We start from the raw sequence: 22072 nt of genomic DNA on the forward strand, positions 1-22072 counted from the left end.
TCCCTGCGGCAGCCGCTGGACAGAGACAAGGGCACCGGAGGTCGCGAGGTCTGGGACATCTCCATCCAGGCCTGGGACGACGGCGGCAACGGCCTCTTCTCCACGGCCCAGTTCAAGCTGATGCTGTCCGACATTAACGATAACGCACCCTATCTAATTCAGGTGAGCGGAGCGCGACCGGAGCCGGGTACGTTTGTGTTCCGATTAACCAACGTTTGTGTTCGGATTATCCAACGGTATTGGACTTTAGCCTGGGATATTTCGACATACCTGCGGCTTTGCCAGAGGTATAAAGGGGGTATGGCTCTCTGTTTCGCCTTACCTCGTCTTTCTGCCGGCTTTGGGGCAGATTACTCGACAGGTTAATTCAGTGTTTCATTACGAGATCCTTCCGGTTCGATTATGTATCACTTTTACGTTGCACAAACTTAAATACCTTCTTTGAAAACCATTCAATGACAGGCAATATCTGTTATGGTTGTCAACAGTCGGCAGACTCCACGCCCGTCATAATGGAAAATAGGAAAATCGACGGTATCAGCATTTCGGTGGAGGCGGACGACTTTGACGACACAGAGATGAACGGCGCTCCGTTCTCGTTCGAGCTGGATCCGGCCGCCAGTGACGACATCAGGAGCAAGTTCAGCGTCACCACCGGCGGTAGGTGCACGCAAGGGGGTTTCCATTCCTGCCAGCTGAGGCGCGGGGGCTGGACCGGCCCGCCGCGTCGCTGCCACGGCGCCGGCCGGCCGGGCTCGCCCACCGTGCAGTGACGCCAGCAGGTGCGATAGCGGCAGCTGGCGGGGACCGATGGGGCCGTGCTGGCGGTGGTGGATACCACACCATAACCACTCGGCCCACGCCGGCGCCGCCGGTCTTATCGGGTGGACGCCACCCGGCCGACCAATCGGGGCGGGGGGGGGGGCGCCGCCCGATAAGCCGGAGGTGTGCACTGTGCACACCTCGCCGCCCGACCTAGAGATGCAGAGTTCTGACCAAATGACACACCGCAAGCTTCAACCAGTTACTGAAATCGAGGAGGGGAGGAATTCCCCTCTGCTAGAGACACCAGCGGGGCGCGAGTTAACGCTCATGTCCTCTCTCTGCAGATGACGGAACCGCTCTAATCCGTCCTAAAATGGAGTTTGATCGTGAAGCTACAAAGCAGTACAAAATTCCAATTTTGGTCAGCGACAGCCCCAGTGCCTACCCGAACCCTCTGACGGGCACCAGTCTCTTCACTGTCATCATCGGCGACGAGAACGACAACGACATGAAGCCCGGCTCCAGCGTCATCAGCGTCTTCAACCTCGAGGTAAGCCCTGCCTTCGCACTGCAGGTCACTAACCAGGATGCCTCTATCTGGGAACGGTTGCTGGGCGTCCAACAGCGAATAGCTCCCCAGGGTACAACACAACACCGGCGTCCCTCCCTCCCCCGGGGTAGGATGCCATCGTTTATCTCAGCCCCAGGGCTAAATGCCGTTATGTGTCCTTAGGCAATCCCTCAGGCCCCTTCCCCATTACACGCACATCAAGAGTGTCTTCGTCCCTCTTCCAGGGTAAGACGCCGTCTCCCATCCCTTTCCCAGGGTAAGACGCCGTTAAGCCTACCTCCCTCAGAGAAAGACGCCGCTCTTCTCCCTGACCCAGGGTTAGAAGTCGTTGCCCCCCCCCCCCCCCCGTTGGTAAGATGCCGCCGTTTCTCCTTCCCCCAGTGTAAGACGCCGTTGTTCCCCCTCCCCAGTGTAACACGCCGCTGTCCCTCCCTCCCCAGTGTAACACGCCGCTGTTTCTCCCTCCCCAGTGTACACGCCGCTGTCCCTCCCTCCCCAGTGTAACACGCCGCTGTTTCTCCCTCCCCAGTGTAAGACGCCGCTGTCCCTCCCTCCCCAGTGTAACACGCCGCCGTTTCTCCTTCCCCCAGTGTAAGACGCCGCTGTCCCTCCCTCCCGCAGTGTAACACGCCGCTGTCCCTCCCTCCCGCAGGGTAAGATGCCGCTGTCCCTCCCTCCCCAGTGTAACACGCCGCTGTCCCTCCCTCCCGCAGGGTAAGATGCCGCTGTCCCTCCCTCCCCAGTGTAACACGCCGCTGTCCCTCCCTGCCGCAGGGTAAGATGCCGCTGTCCCTCCCTCCCGCAGGGTAAGATGCCGCTGTCCCTCCCTCCCCAGTGTAACACGCCGCTGTCCCTCCCTCCCGCAGGGTAAGATGCCGCTGTCCCTCCCTCCCCAGTGTAACACGCCGCTGTCCCTCCCTCCCGCAGGGTAAGATGCCGCTGTCCCTCCCTCCCGCAGGGTAAGATGCCGCTGTCCCTCCCTCCCCAGTGTAACACGCCGCTGTCCCTCCCTGCCGCAGGGTAAGATGCCGCTGTCCCTCCCTCCCCAGTGTAACACGCCGCTGTCCCTCCCTGCCGCAGGGTAAGATGCCGGACACCGTCATTGGCCGGGTGTATGTCGACGATCCGGACGACTGGGACCTGCCCGACAAGACCTTCACCTTCGTGGACGGAGACCAGCGCCGGTTCGGCCTCGACTCCAACACCGGCGACATCATCATGCGCCACGGCACCAGCAACGGCACCTACCTGCTGAAATTCTCGGTAATCGCTTCAGCTGTGTGCGCAGCCTAGCACCTGGTGTCGCTAGCGGGCGATCTAACGTGCAATTATGAGGGATAAGCCACACGTTATACAGTACACTGACTGACTCTTTTTTTCATGAGATATGCTGTCGGCAGTCCTGCGGCGCAGACCAATCAGCACCGTGACGTTTACATGTGTGGGCCAGGTGTACGACGACCACTGGAAGTCGACGGTGGACGCGGATGTGACGGTGGTGGTGCGCCTGCTGCCCCGCGAGGCCGTCGTCCAGTCGGGCTCCATCCGCATCGCCCACCTCTCCGCTGAACAGTTCGTCACCGCCCAGAGCCAAAACGTGAGAAGCAGTGAAATTCCGAAAACATTAACATGGGGCGTATTCCGAAAACGCTAGACCCAGGGTCCATCCAAATATGTTAGACCCGGGGATAAACTAAAAACGTGACAGCCATGAGCCAAGGGCATCCAGAAAACTTTAAAACGGGTTGGGATGTGTCACAAAAAAATGAGACCCGGAGTATTTCGAAAACGCGGATATACCTACCCCTCCCCCCCCCCAAATAGCATAGCAACTGCAGACACCATATCACGCGTTTGAAGCATTTCTCCACGCCCCTCCCCCACCCCAGAGACGGTGACAGTCCCTCCGCGTTCTCCGGTGACAGTCCCTCCGCGTTATCCGGTGACAGTCCCTCCGCGGTCTCCGGTGACAGCCCCTCCGCGTTCTCCGGTGACAGTCCCTCCGCGTTCTCCGGTGACAGTCCCTCCGCGTTCTCCGGTGACAGCCCCTCCGCGTTCTCCGGTGACAGTCCCTCCGCGTTCTCCGGTGACAGTCCCTCCGCGTTCTCCGGTGACAGTCCCTCCGCACTCTCCGGTGACAGTCCCTCCGCACTCTCCGGTGACAGTCCCTCCGCACTCTCCGGTGACAGTCCCTCCGCGTTCTCCGGTGACAGTCCCTCCGCGTTCTCCGGTGACAGTCCCTCCGCGTTCTCCGGTGACAGTCCCTCCGCGTTCTCCGGTGACAGTCCCTCCGCACTCTCCGTTGACAGTCCCTCCGCGTTCTCCGGTGACAGTCCCTCCGCGTTCTCCGGTGACAGTCCCTCCGCGTTCTCCGGTGACAGTCCCTCCGCGTTCCCCGGTGACAGCCGCCCAGCGTTCTCCGGTGACAGCCCCTCCCTGTCCTCCGCCGCAGACGCCGTCGCGGTACACGGCGCTGGTCTCCGAGCTGGCGCGCACGTTCGCCATTCCCGAGGAGAATGTCGACCTGTTCGGCGTGCAGGACAACGGCGCGGGCGGCGTGGACGTGCGCTACGCGGCGCACGGCTCGCCCTACTACGCCAGCCAGAAGATGGACGGACTGGTCAGCGAGAACGTCCGACAGGTCAGACGGACGGGACGGTGGGCAGAGAGTGGCACTGACGGACGGGACGGTGGACAGAGAGTGGCACTGACGGACGGGACGGTGGACAGAGAGTGCTACTGACGTACGGAACGGTGAGCAGAGAGTGGCACTGACGGACGGGACGGTGAACAGAGAGTGGCACTGACGGACGGGACGGTGGACAGGGAGTGGCACTGACGGACGGGACGGTGGACAGGGAGTGGCACTGACGGACGGGACGGTGGACAGAGAGTGGCACTGACGGACGGGACGGTGGACAGAGAGTGGCCCTGACGGACGGGACGGTGGACAGAGAGTGGCCTTGACGGACGGGACGGTGGACAGAGTCGCACTGACGGACAGAGAGTGACACTGGTCTAGTCACGATGCAAATGTCATTTGCTTGAAGATATCGATATTCACACGTTGGCTTACTTTTCAGTTTGAGGAGTCACTCAAGATTGAGATACAGCAGGTGAACATCGACGAATGCGTCAATGAGACGACTTGCGATGGTAACAGCTGTCTGTCAAGCCTAAAGATTTTCGACAATGAAGTCTATAAAATCCAGACAAATCTGACATCCATCATAGGTAAGCCATTGACAATCCCTAAGTTGCAGCCTCGTCACAAACAAGACGAACTGTGAAATTATATTCAGTGTTTTATAGGATGCGCATAAGTTTCTCATCGAGATATAAAATTTCCATAACACTTATACAAGATTAGATACTATTCATAGGGTGTCTGGGGCTCTGCGTATAACCATTTCGGCACAAAACCCTTTTATCAAATTCATGAGTGTCCTTTGATTGAAGTGACCTGCTCGTGTCAATCACACGACCTGCACTATTGGCATATGTCACTCACTGACCACTGTGAGCCACGTAACGCGTGCGCTCCGTTCCAGGTGTGAAGACGATGATGACTTACGATTGCGGCAAATGTCAGTCGCCGCCTCCGGCCGACCCCTGCATGAACGGCGGACACCTGGTCACCGACCCCGTGCCCAGGTAGGCATCTCCTCTCCTCTCCTCTCTCTCTCCTCTCCTCTCTCTCTCTCTCTCTCTCTCTCTCTCTCTCTCTCTGTCTCTCTCTCTCGCTCTCGCTCTCGCTCTCGCTCTCGCTCTCGCTCTCGCTCTCGCTCTCTCTCTCTCTCTCTCTCTCTCTCTCTCTCTCTCTCTCTCTCTCTCTCTCTCTCTCTCGCTCTCGCTCTCGCTCTCGCTCTCGCTCTCGCTCTCGCTCTCTCGCTCTCTCTCTCTCTCTCTCTCTCTCTCTCTCTCTCTCTCTCTCTCTCTCTCTCTCGCTCTCGCTCTCGCTCTCGCTCTCGCTCTCGCTCTCGCTCTCGCTCTCGCTCTCTCGCTCTCGCTCTCTCGCTCTCGCTCTCTCGCTCTCTCTCTCTCTCTCTCTCTCTCTCTCTCTCTCTCTCTCTCTCTCTCTCTCTCTCTCTCTCTCTCTCTCTCTCTCTCTCTCTCTCTCTCTCTCTCTCTCTCTCCGCACCGTTTGTCTATGCGGACCATCAGCTGAGGTGATGAGTTGATGTTTCCTATGTGCCCCCCCCCCCCCCCCCCCACCTCTGATGGTATCCACGTGACCGGCCGGGCCGCTGTCCCTCAGGTGCCAATGTCCAGACGGCTTCGGCGGCCCCAACTGTGAGGGACTCACCATCCACTTCAAAGGCGAGGGGTACGCCTGGTTCCCGCGGCTGGGCACGTGCACCGACTCTCAACTGAGCTTCGACCTAACCACCAACTCGGACCAGGGCCTGGTCATGTATAACGGGCCGCTGGGCCCACCGACCGGCGGCATACAGGGTGAGCGCCGGGTATACAGGGTGAGCGCCGGGTATACAGGGTGAGCGCCGAGTATACAAGGTGAGCGCCGTGCCGGACGTACGGGGTGAGCCCGGGCCTCGATGCCGCCTAGGTGTTGGATGGGGAGTGTACTAGGCAGGCGGCCGTCCGTCCACTGCTACTCACGTATCAACATGCAGCATCTCCTATCCGGAGTAGATACTAGGCTACCTTGAGTTAAAATTGACAGGTAGGGGAGAGTGGGGCAAAGCGGCCACCCTAACGCTTCTCACGATGCCAACGCTTGATTTTTAAACTTGGAAAGATTCTTTCTATACCAATGTGATCCCTAGTAAGTTGCCTTTTATTTCAACTGCGTTTCATTTCCAAAGGCGTTCACATATGAAAGATATTGACAAAACTTTAAACCTATGCATATTGGCCACTTTGCCCCATACCCTGGGGCAAAGCGGCCACCGGCGTCTTCTCAAGTCCCGATATGAGAAACAAAATAGTTGCCTCGTGTACGACTAGTGTATTTGATGGTGACAAGGTTAATCGAGGATGGATGTTTACTTTATCATCTTCCTCCTGTAGGTAAACAAAGAAAGGATTTTCATGAAAATAAACATTTAATTGCATTATTTGGTAACTCATGCAACTGAAAAGTGGCCAAGTTGAATGCATGACGACACATTTCAATATAAATAATGTTTTTTATCCAGATGGAAGCAACTTATGGCCAATTGGGGGGTGGCCACTTTGCCCCGGCCACTTTGCCCCGCGCATACCGTCCGAGACAAAAATATTCCAGCTTAGCTATTAGTGGGGTAAAAAACATTAAAATTGGTAGAATACATGTACGATAACCATGCGATGCATGGACAAGAACGCTTATAAAAATTCCAAAACGCTTATGGAATAACATAACATTTAAAAATTGTAAACATAGTTGGTAACCTGGCAAGAAATGCTTTTCCGTGTTTCACAGAACAATGGTGATGGGCCTGAAACCCCGGTCTGGCTCATTCGAACGACCGTGAAGAGAAGTATAATTGGAAACCATAAATTGGAACTGACGCCAGCTATGAAGGGCTAAAACGATGGGTGGCCGCTTTGCCCCGGGTGGCCGCTTTGCCCCACTCTCCCCTACACATCCTGGCAATCATTTTTGGTGGAAAGATTCGTCATGCAAGCATTGGACAATTTCAAGATAGACAGCATCAGAGTTAGGGATATTACAGCACGTGATCGTTCCAGCTCTGCTATTCCAACAGCCCGTTTTTTCTCCCAGACTTCTTTGCGGTAGACGTGTTCAAGGGCCGGCTGCGGGCGTTCCTCAACTACGGCTCCGGGACGTTCGTGGCCAGCCCGCAGACGCCGGTGGACGACGGACGGCGCCACCACGTCGACGTCATATGGAGTGCACAGGTCAGGCACAGACACGTTTTGAAGCCTGGTCAACCAGCATCCGGGCCGACAAGTAAATACAAGTGTAGGCAGCTACACTCAAATGTTATTACAGCCTACAGGTGACCTTTCCCTCGGCAATATGATAAGTCAGTATTTCATTTACACTTCAGCGCTGTGCTGAATAGGTCATCCAGCTATCACTGTGATGACCAGAGTATCCCATTGCTGCATTTCTAGGAGGTGACGGTGCTGCTGGACAGCTGTCTGGGACGGCCAGAGTGTCAGAGCAGCGCCGAGGCGCCGCCGGCGCCGGGCGCGCTGGCCCGTCTGCTGAACGTGGACACCCCACTGCAGCTGGGCGGCTCGGCCGTGCCACTGAGCGTCGTCCGACAGGCCATGGCCTGGCTCCTGGTGCCCGAGTCGGAAGGGTTCTACGGCTGCCTGGAGAACGTCACCTTCCTCGGCACGGTGAGTCTAAGCCGGACGCAGCGCGCGGCACCCCGCGCGAATGAGCCGCTCTGCTCCTGCCTGCTGTTGTCGCGTCTGCTGTGCGCTCCGATTCATATTGAGACAATAAATAATGGTCATTCGAGCTAAGTTAAAACTAAATTAAGGCGATAAAAAGTGCGTGTCAGAGATCAGTATGTTGCAATCTGTAAGTCTTTATGCTTCGTCCTTTTCGAAGCAGCTTGGATGAAAAACTGAGCGTGGATCTGCGTTTTTACAGGCGTACGATCTAAGCAATCCAACATGGGGCGAGGAATACACCAGCACTTGCGAAGAACTCATCGTGCCAATACCAGTGATATATGCCGATTCGAGTTTCTTGGCCGCAATCTTAACCTGTCTTTTCCTGGCAGTCTGTAAGTACAAATCTTTTTCAGCCACTTCCAATGCAGTGTTTGTCTGCTTGCTTAGTTCAGTAAAGCACGTAATCGAGCTAGACCTTACATCCATGATTTTGCCATACTAACATAGGGTTGATGCCTGACGCGTGCGACAGGACGAATGGAAAAAGGGAGTCGTTATAAAATGAGTTTCTCTTAAAACCACGAAATCGCCCAGACCTGTAATTGAAGAGCTTTGTAGTCAGCAGCGGCGCACTCCCCTCTCCTTCACCATGTGTGAATACCGGTCACCGATTAGCGCACCGTATGTTATTTCTGAAAGTGCCAATTAATTATCCCTATGAGGAGGATCCGTGCGCATTTCACATGAAATCCGACAATGATGGAAAATTATGAAAATGTAGAACAGTCTGGGTGAATGATGGATGATGTGAACAAGGCCCTATATGATGTGAAAAAGAGGTGAATTTGTATCGACACTTGGCTAATAGTTTTACGAATTTCGAATACAGTCATTTAAAGTAACTGGTCCCTTTTACGATACCCGGCAAGAACAATCGTTAAAATGTTATTGACGTAACATTATGGTCCTCCGGGCCGGATAGAGTACCGTAAAATAACTGTAACCAGTTAAGGAATTGATTGACTGCGATTCGAAAGGTAACGTAACTATGAGTGTACGATCGGCTTGCGGTGATAGGTCTGCATCTGCAAGTCTCAAAACCCGAAGTGAGACTGAAATGAGCTCTACATCCACCACTCGCAGTTCGGTAAGGAGGCGAGCGCTCGTATCACAGCTCAAAGCCGAACAGGCGAAGCGAGTGGCAGACGAGAAGATTAAGGCAGCTGAGGTTCGTGCGAGGCTAGCAAGAGATGAGGCTTTAGCTGAAGCACGACAGGCAGCTGACCAAGCGGAGGTAGACGCGCTGGAGCTTCAAATAATGGAAGAAGAGGTAGGTTTGCGGAATTCGGTCGGCACTGCAGATGAAGATGGAATGCGACCAGTGTCCATGCACCACCAGCCGCCGTCCATGGACCGCGCTGTTGACAGGGTGAGCCCTGTGCCGCCGACCCCGATGGCTCGCGCTCATAACGAGCAGTCTGATCAGCGGGTCCAGTGTCAACTGCTCGGTGACACGCCAGCTGCAGCGTGTCAAAGTATTGCCGGAGCGGAGTCTGGAAATGCGGGAGGGAGTAACCAGACTCGTCCACCCGATCAAGAGAGCAACCCGGCAAACAGATCGCCCGATCGAAGCCATCGCACAAGACGATGGGTTGAAGCCAACACAAACTTCGCTCCTGTTCATGCATCGCTGCCCAAGATACAGCTTGGGATGTTTGATGGGTCTCCGTTAGAGTGGCCCCGGTGGATCTCGCTCTTTCGAGCCCTGGTTCATGATAATGCGTCACTGACTGACACAGAGCGCATGATTCACCTCCAGTCGTTCCTGACGGGAGACGCTCGTGAAGCCGTGCGTGGTCTGCTCTGTGACATGTCGCTCTATGAAGTAGCGCTGAGCGAGCTGGAGACTCAATTTGGAAACCCGACTGCTGTCGTCCAGAGCACACTCAGCAGCATTCTTCAGCACCCGGTAGTCAAGCACAACGATATCGCTGGCCTGACAAGTCTGTCACGAGCCGTGCACACGGCCGTGTGCGTGCTAAAGAGCATGGGCTACCGAGCGGATTTGGCCGCGACCTCTTCAATGCAGCAGGTGATATCCAAGCTACCAAGCGCGCTGGCCTGGCAGTGGGGCCAGCTAGAAGTAGAAATGATGCCACACGTACCCACTCTGGAGGATATTGATTCTTGGCTTGGGAAAGTAGTGCTGGCGGGTCGCCGCGTTCAGCCTGCGCTCTGCTCAAAGGTACAGGACAGTGTCGCCAGACCAGCGCATACACCGGCACCGCTTAACAGGCGCCGGGGCGACACAAGAGGGAACACAAGTTCAGCTCAGCGCACAACTTTAGCGACTGCATCAGGAGCGGCTGTCAGTGCTGAATGTGCTGTGTGCCAAAGTGGCGCCCACGCACTCGCCGAATGCCCATCTTTTCTGGAGAAAACACCGGAGGAGCGCGGTCACATCGTGCGCAGTGGCCGCCGCTGTTTCCGATGTCTCAGTACTGGCCACTGGCTGAGCAAATGTTCGAGCAGAACAGTCTGTGGAGAGCGGGGCTGCAAGGGGAGACACCATCGCCTTCTCCACATACCGTCGGCGCAATCTCCTCATCCCGCACAAACAAGACCGACGGCGACGACAGACGCCCGTGACGTAATGGCAATGACGCAGACGGAGACGCATACAAGTCAGCGCACCTTGCTACAAATTGTTCCAATCCGGATTCATGGAACTGAAGGACGCTACAAGGATACCCTCGCACTGTTGGACTCCGGTGCCGATACGAGTCTGTGCGAGGAGCACGTGCTAAAGGAACTGGGGATTGACGGAGACAGGAGGGAGCTACAACTGGCCAATGTTGAAGGAAGCGGAGACAACAGACTCGCGATCAGAACGAGTCTACAAGTGTCCTCCTTGTCTCCAGGAAGTAACGCCAAGACGGTCACAGTACCAGAGGTGTTCTCCGTCGTCCGACTGAATGTGCGTCCTCAAAGCGTGGACTGGAAGCAAAGGAAGGCCTGGAAGCATCTGGATGACATAGCGATTCCAGACAACAATGGAAAGGCCGTTGAACTGCTGCTGGGGGCCAATGTTCTGGAGGCCATGCTGCAGCAGGAGGTCAGAGTCGGCAAGCCAGGACAACCAGTGGCAGTACGAACCCACTTCGGCTGGTGTCTGACCGGAAATGTGGCTCAGCTGGTGACTCATGGCCAGCGAGAGGTGATGCACATTTCCAAGCACCGCTCAGCTGATGACGAACTGGTGACTATGCTGAAGGACTGGTGGTCAACGGAGGCATTTGGTACTGCGTACAACATGAAAGAGCCGACATCTCAGGAAGACCGGCGAGCTGAAGACATCATGGCAAGGACTACCACGTGGCGCGGCGATCGCTACGAGACAGGGCTGCTGTGGTGTGATGAAAATGTCAAGCTGCCTGACAACTACCCCATGGCCATGCGCCGGCTGGAAAACACAGAGAGGGCTCTGCGCCGAGCTCCTGAGAAGGCGACAGCGTACCAACAGAGTATGGAGGAAAATGTGAAGAAAGGATATGCGCGGAAGCTTGATGATGAGGAACTGCTGGTACAACAAGACCGCACCTGGTATTTGCCTCATCACGCAGTCACCAGCAAGCCAGGCAAATTCCGCGTGGTCTTCGACGCAGCGAGCAGCTATGGAGGTAGCTCCCTTAACGGGCATCTGCTGTCTGGACCGGACCTCCTAAGATCACTCCCAGGGGTGCTGCTACGTTTCCGTCTAGGGTCTGTTGGTCTCTGCGCCGACATAGAGAAGATGTTCATGCAGGTGGCTGTGAGAGCTGAGGACCAGGCCTCACTCCGCTATCTCTGGCGTGATCTGGATAGCACCCGTCCGCCAGATATATACCAAATGGACAGGGTAATATTCGGCGCTCGGAGCTCTCCAGCATCAGCCAGCTATGTACTACGCCGAACAGCCCAGGAGAAGAGTGATGACACTGTAGCTGGACGCAGAGCACGTGAAATTGTCGAAAGAGACTTCTATATGGACGATTTGGCCACCTCTGAACCAGACAACGATACAGCACAAGAGACGGCGGCAGAGGTGACGGCGCTGCTCTCCAGGGGAGGCTTTAGACTCTGCAAATGGAACAGCAACTCCAGGGAGGTGCTTGCGAGGATCTCGATGGAAGACAGAGCGGCTGGTGCCGTAGATCTAAACGCGTCACTACCGACACAGAAGGTCCTGGGTGTGCAGTGGGATGCAGAGCTAGATGAGCTGAGTCCCAGTGCTCCGACAGTCACGAATGTCGGGCCGACAACGCCAACTACAAAGCGCGAGATTTTACGGGTGATCGCTGGTATTTTTGACCCGCTGGGGCTGGCGAGCCCATTTCTGGTCATGGGGAAGATGATACTGCAGACACTCTGGTCGACTGAACACACCTGGGACAGCCCTCTCTCTGACGAGGAGTGCAGCGAAGTGGCAGCTTGGATCTCAGAGTTGCAGTCAATAGAGAAGATTCGAGTCCCAAGATGCTACGCGTATCAGCATCACACCAAGAAAACAGTCACGAAGACGCTACACGTCTTTTGTGACGCCTCTGAGCGAGCCTTTGGGGCAGTCGCTTACCTCAGGCACGAATATGCAGACGGTGCTATCCACTGCTCCTTGATTATGAGCCGATGTAGGGTGGCGCCGCTAAAAAGGTTGACGATCGTCCGTCTAGAGATGCAGGCGGCGGTGCTGGCTGTGCGCTTGGCGGCCCAAGTAGCTCAGGAGCTGAACTTGAATCAAAGTGACACGGTCTTTTGGAGCGACAGCAAAGTCGTCCTCAGCTACATCGAGAACAACAGCAGGCGCTTCCACACGTTCGTTGCTAATCGTGTGACCGAGATCCGTGACGTGTCTGAGCCCAGACAGTGGCGTCATGTGCCGACCGAGCTCAACCCAGCAGACGACTGCTCGCGGGGATCGAAAGCCTCCGACCTAAAGAGAGACAGCCGATGGATAAGGGGACCCGACTTCTTGTGGCAGTCAGAAGATGCCTGGCCACCAGACCAGCAGCTGTCACTGAAAGATGAGGATCCAGAGCTTAAGACCGTGATGGTCACACAACACAGCACCCGGCTGGCCACCCTTACCCTGCCTGACCCACAACGGTTCTCTAAATGGGTCCGCTACCAAAGAACTGTCGCCTGGATTCTGCGATTCACGAGGAACATGTTGAGAGTGCTGAAGTCTCAGGTCGCACAGCCAAACGCCCTCGAGCGGGAGCCACTATCTGCCGAGGAGCTACATGAAGCAGAAAACATGGCGGTGCGATGTGCCCAACGGCAGGCATTTGCTCAAGAGATTGAGGCACTAAACGAAGATAAGGAGCTCCCTTCGTCAAGCAGTCTTCTGCAGCTGACTCCAATGCTAGACTCAGAGGGGCTGCTACGAGTCGGCGGGCGGCTATCCAATGCTCCTGTGCCAGAAGAGACCCGCCACCCTGTGATCCTCCCGAGAAGTAGCTGCATTTCAAGGCTCATCATCGACGCAGTTCATCGACGACTGATGCACGCGGGAACCGAACATGTCCTAAATGAGCTCCGTCAAGCCTACTGGGTGCCGCGCGCCCGGCAAGAAGTCAAGAAGGTAGTGGCTGACTGCCCTCTTTGCCGACGACGCCGAGCTAAGCCGTGTCAGCCCCGCATGGCCGACTTGCCGACCGCACGTTTCGACACGAAGTACGCCTTCAGTTCAATTGGGCTCGACTTCTTCGGTCCTCTAAAGATCAAGGTGCATGGAGGACGAATCGAGAAGAAGTGGTGTATGCTGGTCACGTGCCTCTCCACGCGCGGGGTCCATCTGGAGCTGACATCCTCCCTGAGTACCGACAGCTTCCTGATGGCCTTCCGCAGGTATATCGCACGACGTGGACCGCCATCAGACGTCTTCTGTGACAACGGATCGTGTCTGCGGGCTGGAGAGAAAGAGCTACGCCAGCTGCTGCGACAATGGAACCAGCACACTATCAGCGATGAGCTTACTCAACGCGACATCCGGTGGCATTTTAACCCACCGGCTGCCTGTGATATGGGCGGCGCCTGGGAACGGATGGTGGGGACTGTCAAACGCGCGCTGAGAGCTGTCCTCGGGCGGCTGCTTGTTTCCGAGGAAGTACTGCACACTGTTTTGACTGAAGTGGAAGCAGTCGTCAACAGCCGCCCACTCACGCACGTGTCGACAGACCCGAACAGTTTGGAGGCACTGACGCCCAATCATCTGCTGTTGGGGCGTCCGGTCAGGCGTCTGCCTCCAGGATTGTTCCGAGACGAAGAGAGCTGCTCTACACGAGTTTGGCGGCAGAGCCAGGCGCTAACAGACCAGTTCTGGCGGAGATGGCTTCGAGAGTATCTACCAGGACTGGCATGCCGACCGAAGTGGAGATCGGAAGGTCGCAGCCTGGCAGTGGGGGATCTCGTCCTCATCGTGGAGAACGGCAGCCCGCGCGGCCAGTGGCCTCTGGGACGCGTGACCGAGACAGTTCCTGGGCCTGATGGCCGCGTCCGGTCGGCGCGCGTACTGGTCCGTGGCGGAGAAGTGCACCGCCCTGCCCGGCGGCTCTGCCTGCTGGAGGAGGCGCTCGGGTCATGAGCTCGTGTGCGCGTGGTCCGCTCCGTTGGCGGGGGGAGGGTGTTATTTCTGAAAGTGCCAATTAATTATCCCTATGAGGAGGATCCGTGCGCATTTCACATGAAATCCGACAATGATGGAAAATTATGAAAATGTAGAACAGTCTGGGTGAATGATGGATGATGTGAACAAGGCCCTATATGATGTGAAAAAGAGGTGAATTTGTATCGACACTTGGCTAATAGTTTTACGAATTTCGAATACAGTCATTTAAAGTAACTGGTCCCTTTTACGATACCCGGCAAGAACAATCGTTAAAATGTTATTGACGTAACACCGTATAGTACGACTATATCCTCAGTCAATGTCTGTCGGATGCGCAGTCAGAAGTCCAGTCTCGGTATACAGTCGCCAACTAAGGAAGTTTGTCTGTCTGTCTCGATCTGTCACATGATGGCTGTGATTTCCAGTGCTGCTCGCCGTGGCCATATTCATTCGCCAACGGAACGTGAAGAAGTACAAATCGCTCAAGGACCAGCTGGGTATGGACACGATCGGTCATGACGGCATCGACTCCACCGAACCCAGCACGCTTCGAGTCGAGGACAGGTTCAGAGGTGGGTACACGGTCGTACGGATAGACCGGGGCGCCGCTCACCGTTCCTCCACGAGGTAGGCTCCATTCCTAATCGCGTTTCAGCCTCGTCAGCTTTTGGTTCAAGGAGTTGCTTAAATCAGGCTGAATCAGGCACCAGTTTAATATCGAGAGCCCATTGTAACCGCTTGCCCACTACCTCTAGGTACCACCAATGATTTACTGTTAACCCGGCACCGCCTGGGCTATTTCCGTACCCACATCAGCCTGGGGGGGGGGGGGGGTCGGATCCGACTCCCCCCCTGTTATCTCGAGAACCAATGGTCGTATCGAGCCCCGCGAGGCGGCGTTCGAAAGGTCTCTACGAGACCTTCCCAAAGCACTCTTAAGATTTTAAGATTGAGGTCAACTTTCGGGTCAAGGTCAGGTCAAAGGTCAAATTCAGGGGTTTTGCATGATTAGGCTTACGGACAGCGGAATCGATAGCTGCTGCTCGAAACTCACCACAAATGACCTCAAAGACCTAGTGAAGGTACCATGTGCGTATAGGGGTCATACTAAGTACGGGTCAAGGTCAGGTCAGGTCACGAAAGGTCACGGTTTTCACTTTCTGCTACAATGGGCGTGCGACACATGTTTTATGGCTTATTTTTCACGCCAAATCCGATGGTAATGGTTATATGTGACCCCAAGTCACTGTGCTGGTGATAAGTGTGCATTGAAAGCCTAAAAAATCGTTTATACCATACATAACTAAACGAGGGCTGAGAAAAAAGTCAATTTTTCAACTTTTTATTTTTGACATAAAAATGCACTTTTCTAGACGAGCTTTGTCCCAGGAATCTAGTGGTGCCATATGTTTTTACATGCGATGTTCAGAAGTGCCTCTAATTCGCGAAAATGCTTATGACGTCACCATGCCCTATGCATGTTGGAGCTATTTTTTACAATTTGGGGGTCAAAAATCAAGATAGAAAGTTGAAATTTGGGACAGCTAATGTTCTAATAGAGCTCTATAACATATATTCCGGTTTTTTGGAAATTCTCAAAATTTTGGATTTTATTAGCTGTTTTCCAAAAAAATATAGTTTTTTGAATTTTTAGGGGTGAAAAACGCATTTTATGGAAAATCCGAGATAGCCATTTTAAAGAACTCGTTGTGTTGCGTCTTTTCATTTCCTTAATTTGCAATTTGCTTAAAACCTCGATTTTTGGCGATTTTTTAAACATTTACCATTTTTTGACTGAAAACGCCATGTAGTTACATCACTAAAATCGATATATCTCAGAAATTTTTGATTTTTTCTTAAAAATTGCACAGGAGACGTCAAATTGATGGGGGAGAAGGTATGCGAAGTTTCAAGTTGATAGCGCAAGCGGTTCATGAGTTATTCAAGAAAAACGGAGGGGGGGTCGGATCCGACCCCCCCCCAGGCGGTCGCGGGTTAACGCCAGACCTCTTGAGACCCTAATTTTTCGCGATTATTTTTAAATGCATGGAAGAATTTCAACCAAGTTCAGGACATGGCCGTTTCAAGACCTGCCGAAACTTTTACAATTTAGATATTTTGTCGCCATTTCAATATTTCAGGCACTTCTCATTGACTCGTAATGTTAAATTTTGAGCAAGATTTTCACCCGGCGTGTAGAGGCTATCACCAGTCAGTCTGTGATACGTTATGACGTCACAGCTAAGCCCTGCCTCTGTGGTCTTGGCCTGCGGCGGTTTCGGGCCGGCGCGCGGTCACTCGCGCTGTGGCGGGGAGCGGGGAAGGTCGAGCGGTGCCGAAAGCCGGCGGAGTTGTGCGTAACCTCTTGTCTGACAGTGCCCAAAGAGCGACATGATGACTGAGGAGCCATAAATGCTCAATGCGCGTTGCTTGTACAATACTGATATGTTCGCTGATATTTTTTTTTTATAAGCTGCAAATGACGGGCAGATGGCATATGGCTGACATAAGGTTAGGAAATATTCACCTGTATTTAAAGCCTATGGCGTTGCAGATAATGCGATAATGGGATGTCGGATGTCATCAAGTAGCTCCCGATTTGTACGGGCGCCCATCGACCAGCGCAATAATTAGCTAATTGCCTTCGCTTCACATCATAAGGCTCGCTCGTATTTCAACAAACAGATATCCTAATCGAAAATCGTATTTGTTAGGAATCGTTAACGTTTTATCCGGCATGTGTGAGTAGCAGATTGAGGAGTGATGGTCCTCTTGGTCCCATATACCTACAAGAGTCAACAAAAGCCCAACATTTACTTGACGGTCTGCTGCAATTGATTCATAGCACGTGAAACGTCAGCGAAATTCATAGTCCTTTACAGATGGCAGGGGTGTCGTTTGTACCAGGGGTAGCCAGTAACAGTTGTCAGTTGGTAGCATTAGGCCAAATGGGCGCTCAAAAACTACTACCCCATAGGGTTTCCATGTTAAATCGACCTTTTTCAAGCGAGCCTAACGCGTAAGCTAAAAGATAAAGTGCCAATATTATTGTGGGGAAAGGTAGCCTCGAGCTTCCTCTACAACCTTTTTATCTAGCGTTTTTCGATGCGGAGGCCATAACAGGTCCAAAAAGCATTGGGCGCTGCCCGAGGTACCAAAAGCCCCTCCATGAGAGCACAAGTTCCTGCGCATGCGCATATTGCCTCAACCCTGTGCAGGCGTAAATCGCTGATACTGCTCACGGACTCGATCAGCCAATCAGCATCACTGATTACACTCATAGGTGTCGCTAGCATCACGTAAATCCTGCTTGCGAACACATTTAAAGAATGAAACAGCTGCGCCATTTCCGCCTTCCATTGATTCCTTCCATTTTAGTACCAACTATACACTTTTCAACTAACTTTAGACTAAGTTTTAAACTACGGTTAGTATGTTATTTCTGGTACATATAATTTAAAAATAACTGCTTTATGAATTTGGCTTTACTCTTCAGAATGGAATGCTCTATTTTTTCCATAATCAAAAAATATATCAACTACCATGTAACTCATCCAGGTAAAATGGGCGCTTTCCGCGTCGTTGGTGTACCCGTTGTTCTATATACCCTGGTTTGTACAGAGGTCACTGATGGGCACGGGTCAATGCCGCAGTCGTGGGCGGAGCCTAATGTCATATGACGTATGAAAGCCTCTATCCAGGATGGAAAAACAGTTAACATTACGAGTCAATGACAAGTGCCACAAATATTTACGTGACAGCAAAATGTATTTGAAGAAAAAGTTTCGGCAGGTCTTGAAACAGCTATTTCCTAAATATGGTTGAAATTATTCCACGCATTTTAAAATAATCGCGAAAAATTAGGGTCTCAAGGCGTCTGGCGTTAACAGTAGGTACGACGTCTATACCTACATCATCAGAAGCATTGCCAATGCCTTTGTTACATAGTTAGGTTAAAATCTATACACATCGCCATTGTGAAGCAAGTGAGATAAATCGTTGGGTGGTCCCTGAAGTTGCATTTGGAAGGCCATCCTTCCCTGCATTATGCGAGGGGCGCTGTCCCGTGCTGCAGCAGTGCGCGCGTTCGTAGCCGAGACATGTACTGCGGCACAGCATGAGTCCAGGCGCTCACTACTAGCGACATCTATGTGTGGGGACGAGCATTAGTTGAAATACCGGTGCTTCTACGCCACCTCCCGGTTGCAGCGTATACCAAACCTGTTCTCCGCTTGGCGTGGGCCGTGGATCGATGTATTGTTACTTTACCGCGTACATACGCTCTACCACCATCCCAATCGGAGACGTTGACTCGATGAAAACGTCCATTTGGTGTAATTTATTCGGGTATACCCAACATTCACTGATATGCATTGTATATACTAGTACTCTGCACATTTACAGAGCGGGGAATTGTATTGTACCTATGTTTTGTTTATAGACCACTGTGTCGCTTTCAAAAGTTAACTCCGACAACAGAAGGGAGTGTCTACATAGAAGACACACAGGAGAGCTGTAGACATTGGCCGGTAGGTATAGGGCCTGCGACTTATCCGACGTTTTCGTTTCAGCTGAGGAGGTTCCGCCTTTGGCTGCGTCCGCCGCCTTCGTTAGCGCCAGCAATGAGGCCATTGACGACGACAACCTGGACGCTGCGCGGGACGACCTGCGGAACTACGCGTATGAGGGCGCCAGCAGTACGGCCGGCTCCCTGTCCACCATCAATTCAGGTGGGAGCGCGCAGCGCCTGTTTCTGGAGATTGCACATCGCTCTAAGTTGCCGTGTCGGGTTGCGTTCGGTTTGGAGGAGCTAACGTTTGTGCAGAGGCTGCTGTTCCCCGCACTGCAGGCACTATTTTTGTTATGCTGACTGACTGCACAGCCCAGAATCGCAACAGCGCTGAGCTGCACGTAACCATTGATAGGTATTTTTCTTTACCGAGTATTTCAAAGTGCTATTCTGTGCTTGTTCGGCTTGCTCTTGTCGTTGGTGGATTCCTCTACCATCAGGTGGCTTATTACAAAATAAATGTATCTCAAGCGTGTCTTATCATGTGCAGAGCTGTACAAAAGCACCAGGGCCAGTGTTTTGCCTCGCTAGGGGAGCGCGGGTGTCACCTAACCCGTCATCTGTGTGTAACAGGCACTACCGACGCCGACATGGAGTTTGACTACCTGCTGGAGATGGGGCCGCACTTCCGGCGTCTGGCCGACATCTACGGCGTGAGTGAGAGGTTCGGACGTGCGAGTTCGGACAGCGAGGATGGAGAGCCGTCGGCGGCGACACTCGACACGGAGCCAGGAGAGTCGTGGTGCTAAAACAGCGGCGACACTCGACACGGAGCCAGGAGAGTCGTGGTGCTAAAACAGCGGCGACACTCGACACGGAGCCAGGAGAGTCGTGGTGCTAAAACAGCGGCGACACTCGACGCAGAGCCACGAGAGTCGTGGTGCTGAACCGCGGCCACCGCGCGACACGCGCACGAGACAGTGACAGGACATTGAGGGAGGGGTTAGAGATAACGCGTGACAGCTTCACTTCTGATTTGCTTTGCTGGGTCCGAACTTTGGTTGCTTCACTACGAGCTCAGATACTCAAGTCTGGCCCGCTAAATAGGCGCTATGCTGCACCTAAGCTGCGGGTCGTCTAAGTGATTGATACGCTGCATCTGTTCCAGTGATTGATTAAGAGACGTCGGGACAATTCGGTTGTTTAGGCCGATTTCGGTTGTTTGATAGTACATCTGAGTCGTAGCGTAGCAAGCTTAACCAAACCCGTCCTTACCATTCACTGATCACCTAAGGAAGCGCAACAACAGTTGTGTTCCTCTGAGAGGCCTGAGTGCGGTCGGGACTCTCGGGCATCGAGCGCTCCGACTCAGACAATCGCTCTTTTGAAGTGCCAAGGACTTGCTTAAAATGCTTGCATCTTGTCAACGTTTGAAATCACATGTTGTGTTTTCATGGTAAAAATTAATGATTTGTACTCACCGTTTAAACGGCACATGAGAATTGCATGAATGCCTTGTGAAAGATATGCTTCTATTTTTCAGTATGTAGACATGTGTATCATTCAGTGCAAATATTGCATGTAGGCATGAAAACGTATGAATTACCAAATAATGATCAAGAGCAGTAGCGGCGGAACACCTTCAATTAAGGGGGGGGGGGGGCACTGCCGACTTTTGGTCCCATTCTTCCCATCCAACGCCCATAGGGCTAATGTTAAAATGCCAAAATCAAAGGGGGGCACGGTGCCCCGGTGCCACCCCCGTTCCGCCGCCTATGATCAATAGCGTACGAATATATATGATTCAATCTCCATCGTAATTTGTGTTACTGTGTCCATTAATCTAGTTGTGTTCAAATCAATTGCAGAAGCTGTAAAGTGTTAACGTTTGAAGTTGCTTAATTTCTGCTGATCCATGGTTAGAATTGATGATTCTCGGTAAAAATGGGTTAGGTAAATAAAGCCTTCTAAGCTTTGTGTGGTCTAGCTATCGTTGGCAGCCTGAGATGTAAGTGATCTGTAGCCAGGAAGCTGGTGTACAGTTTCACTGCGAGTACTCCAATATGTGCGCGTGTTCATGATCGTTTGTGACTGTTTCGCACGAACAGTGTCTGAACACTGTACCTATAGAAGACTGTAATACAAGCTTCTTTTCCGATGTGCCAGGACTCAGAGCACCTACTTTCTGTTCTATCTGGCCGAGCACCTACTGGGACCTGGGCATGCAATCATCCCCGAGATAAACAGTTCAACAAGCAGGAGACGTGACGCAGGTCACCGACTGAATCCGCTGCGATAGCCGCGGGTCGCTATCAGCCGGGTCGGGTCGGGTTGTAAACCCAGCGGTTAACTGTTCAGTCGGAGGGCGAGGGCGGTCCCACAGAGTTCCCAAACAGTTCACAGTCGACTCTGTACAGACGGGCCCAAACTGCACCACCGGCTCACGTCAGCGATCGACTGACAACGGGGTGAGCCAACAAACGACGGGCGCTCCAATAGCGCCCTTGGAGGGCGTGGAGTTAAAATAATGATTTCACCCGCACATGACTGGGGTGTATTCCATAACGCGAGTGACTGGGAGGGGGGTTCTACGGAGCCCCCTGCCCCAGTCTATAAAAGGTTGGATAATAAGGTTACTGATGCATCAAAAGTATACAATTTAAAAGAATCGGTACAAAGCTGTGAAGCCGCAGGGATGCGGAGCCGTGGAAATTTCAGACGGCTCCGGCTCCGGCTCCGGCTCCGGAGAAAAAAAATCGGCTCCGGCTCCGGCTCCGGCTCCGGGTGAAATGTTGTGGCGGCTCCGGCTCCGGCTCCGGCTCCGAGTAAAATGGTCCGGCTCCGGCGGCTCCGGCTCCGGCGGCTCCGGCTCCGACTCAGTACATCCCCTATGCAATCAATTAAATACGGGTGGAAGAAACATTGGATTGGTTATACGCGTTACTCTTTGCCATGACCGGCTCACCGCGTCCCCGCGCAAACGCACCTCGGAGAGAACTGGCAGAACAAAGAACTAGGAAGCGATGGCATTGGAAACGCAGTCGCCGCGAATTGGAGTTCACTGAACCATCGTAAGCTGACACCAGTCTCGGCTGCATTGGGGGTGGGGTGGGGGAGGGGAAGAGACGGTGCTGGGAGTCGCAGTCCACTGCACTGGCTTGAAAACAATGGCCGTCACCTGATGACCGGTCCTCATGCTCTGGGGATGCAGTAGACGTGGGGGGGGGGGAGGAGCAGACAAGAAGTTGATTGATTGCGTACT

At 53.4% G+C, this 22072-nt stretch overlaps 1 protein-coding gene across 2 annotated transcripts in view; it reads left to right on the forward strand.

Moving 5' to 3' along the window:
• LOC122372351 (DE-cadherin-like) overlaps positions 1-20968 on the forward strand; it is a 38971-nt gene extending 18003 nt beyond the window's left edge. The window contains exons 19-34 of one of the 2 annotated variants that reach the window (XM_043349453.1): positions 13-162; positions 489-660; positions 1110-1315; positions 2417-2599; positions 2787-2933; positions 3789-3977; positions 4420-4570; positions 4888-4990; positions 5595-5791; positions 7065-7201; positions 7421-7651; positions 7911-8046; positions 14726-14872; positions 18872-19030; positions 19444-19612; positions 19659-20968. In XM_043349453.1, the coding sequence (XP_043205388.1) occupies positions 13-162; positions 489-660; positions 1110-1315; positions 2417-2599; positions 2787-2933; positions 3789-3977; positions 4420-4570; positions 4888-4990; positions 5595-5791; positions 7065-7201; positions 7421-7651; positions 7911-8046; positions 14726-14872; positions 18872-19030; positions 19444-19612; positions 19659-19665 (2484 nt within the window). In that variant the 3' untranslated portion in view covers positions 19666-20968. Of the gene's footprint in view, positions 1-12; positions 163-488; positions 661-1109; positions 1316-2416; positions 2600-2786; positions 2934-3788; positions 3978-4419; positions 4571-4887; positions 4991-5594; positions 5792-7064; positions 7202-7420; positions 7652-7910; positions 8047-14725; positions 14873-18871; positions 19031-19443 lie in introns of both variants that reach the window. The other variant, XM_043349452.1, reaches the window with a different exon arrangement.
• Positions 20969-22072: the final 1104 nt, after the last annotated feature.

This window comes from Amphibalanus amphitrite, unplaced genomic scaffold (assembly GCF_019059575.1).
Source record: "Amphibalanus amphitrite isolate SeventyFive unplaced genomic scaffold, NRLGWU_Aamphi_draft 001349F_arrow, whole genome shotgun sequence".
In the NCBI taxonomy this organism is placed as follows: domain Eukaryota; kingdom Metazoa; phylum Arthropoda; class Thecostraca; order Balanomorpha; family Balanidae; genus Amphibalanus; species Amphibalanus amphitrite.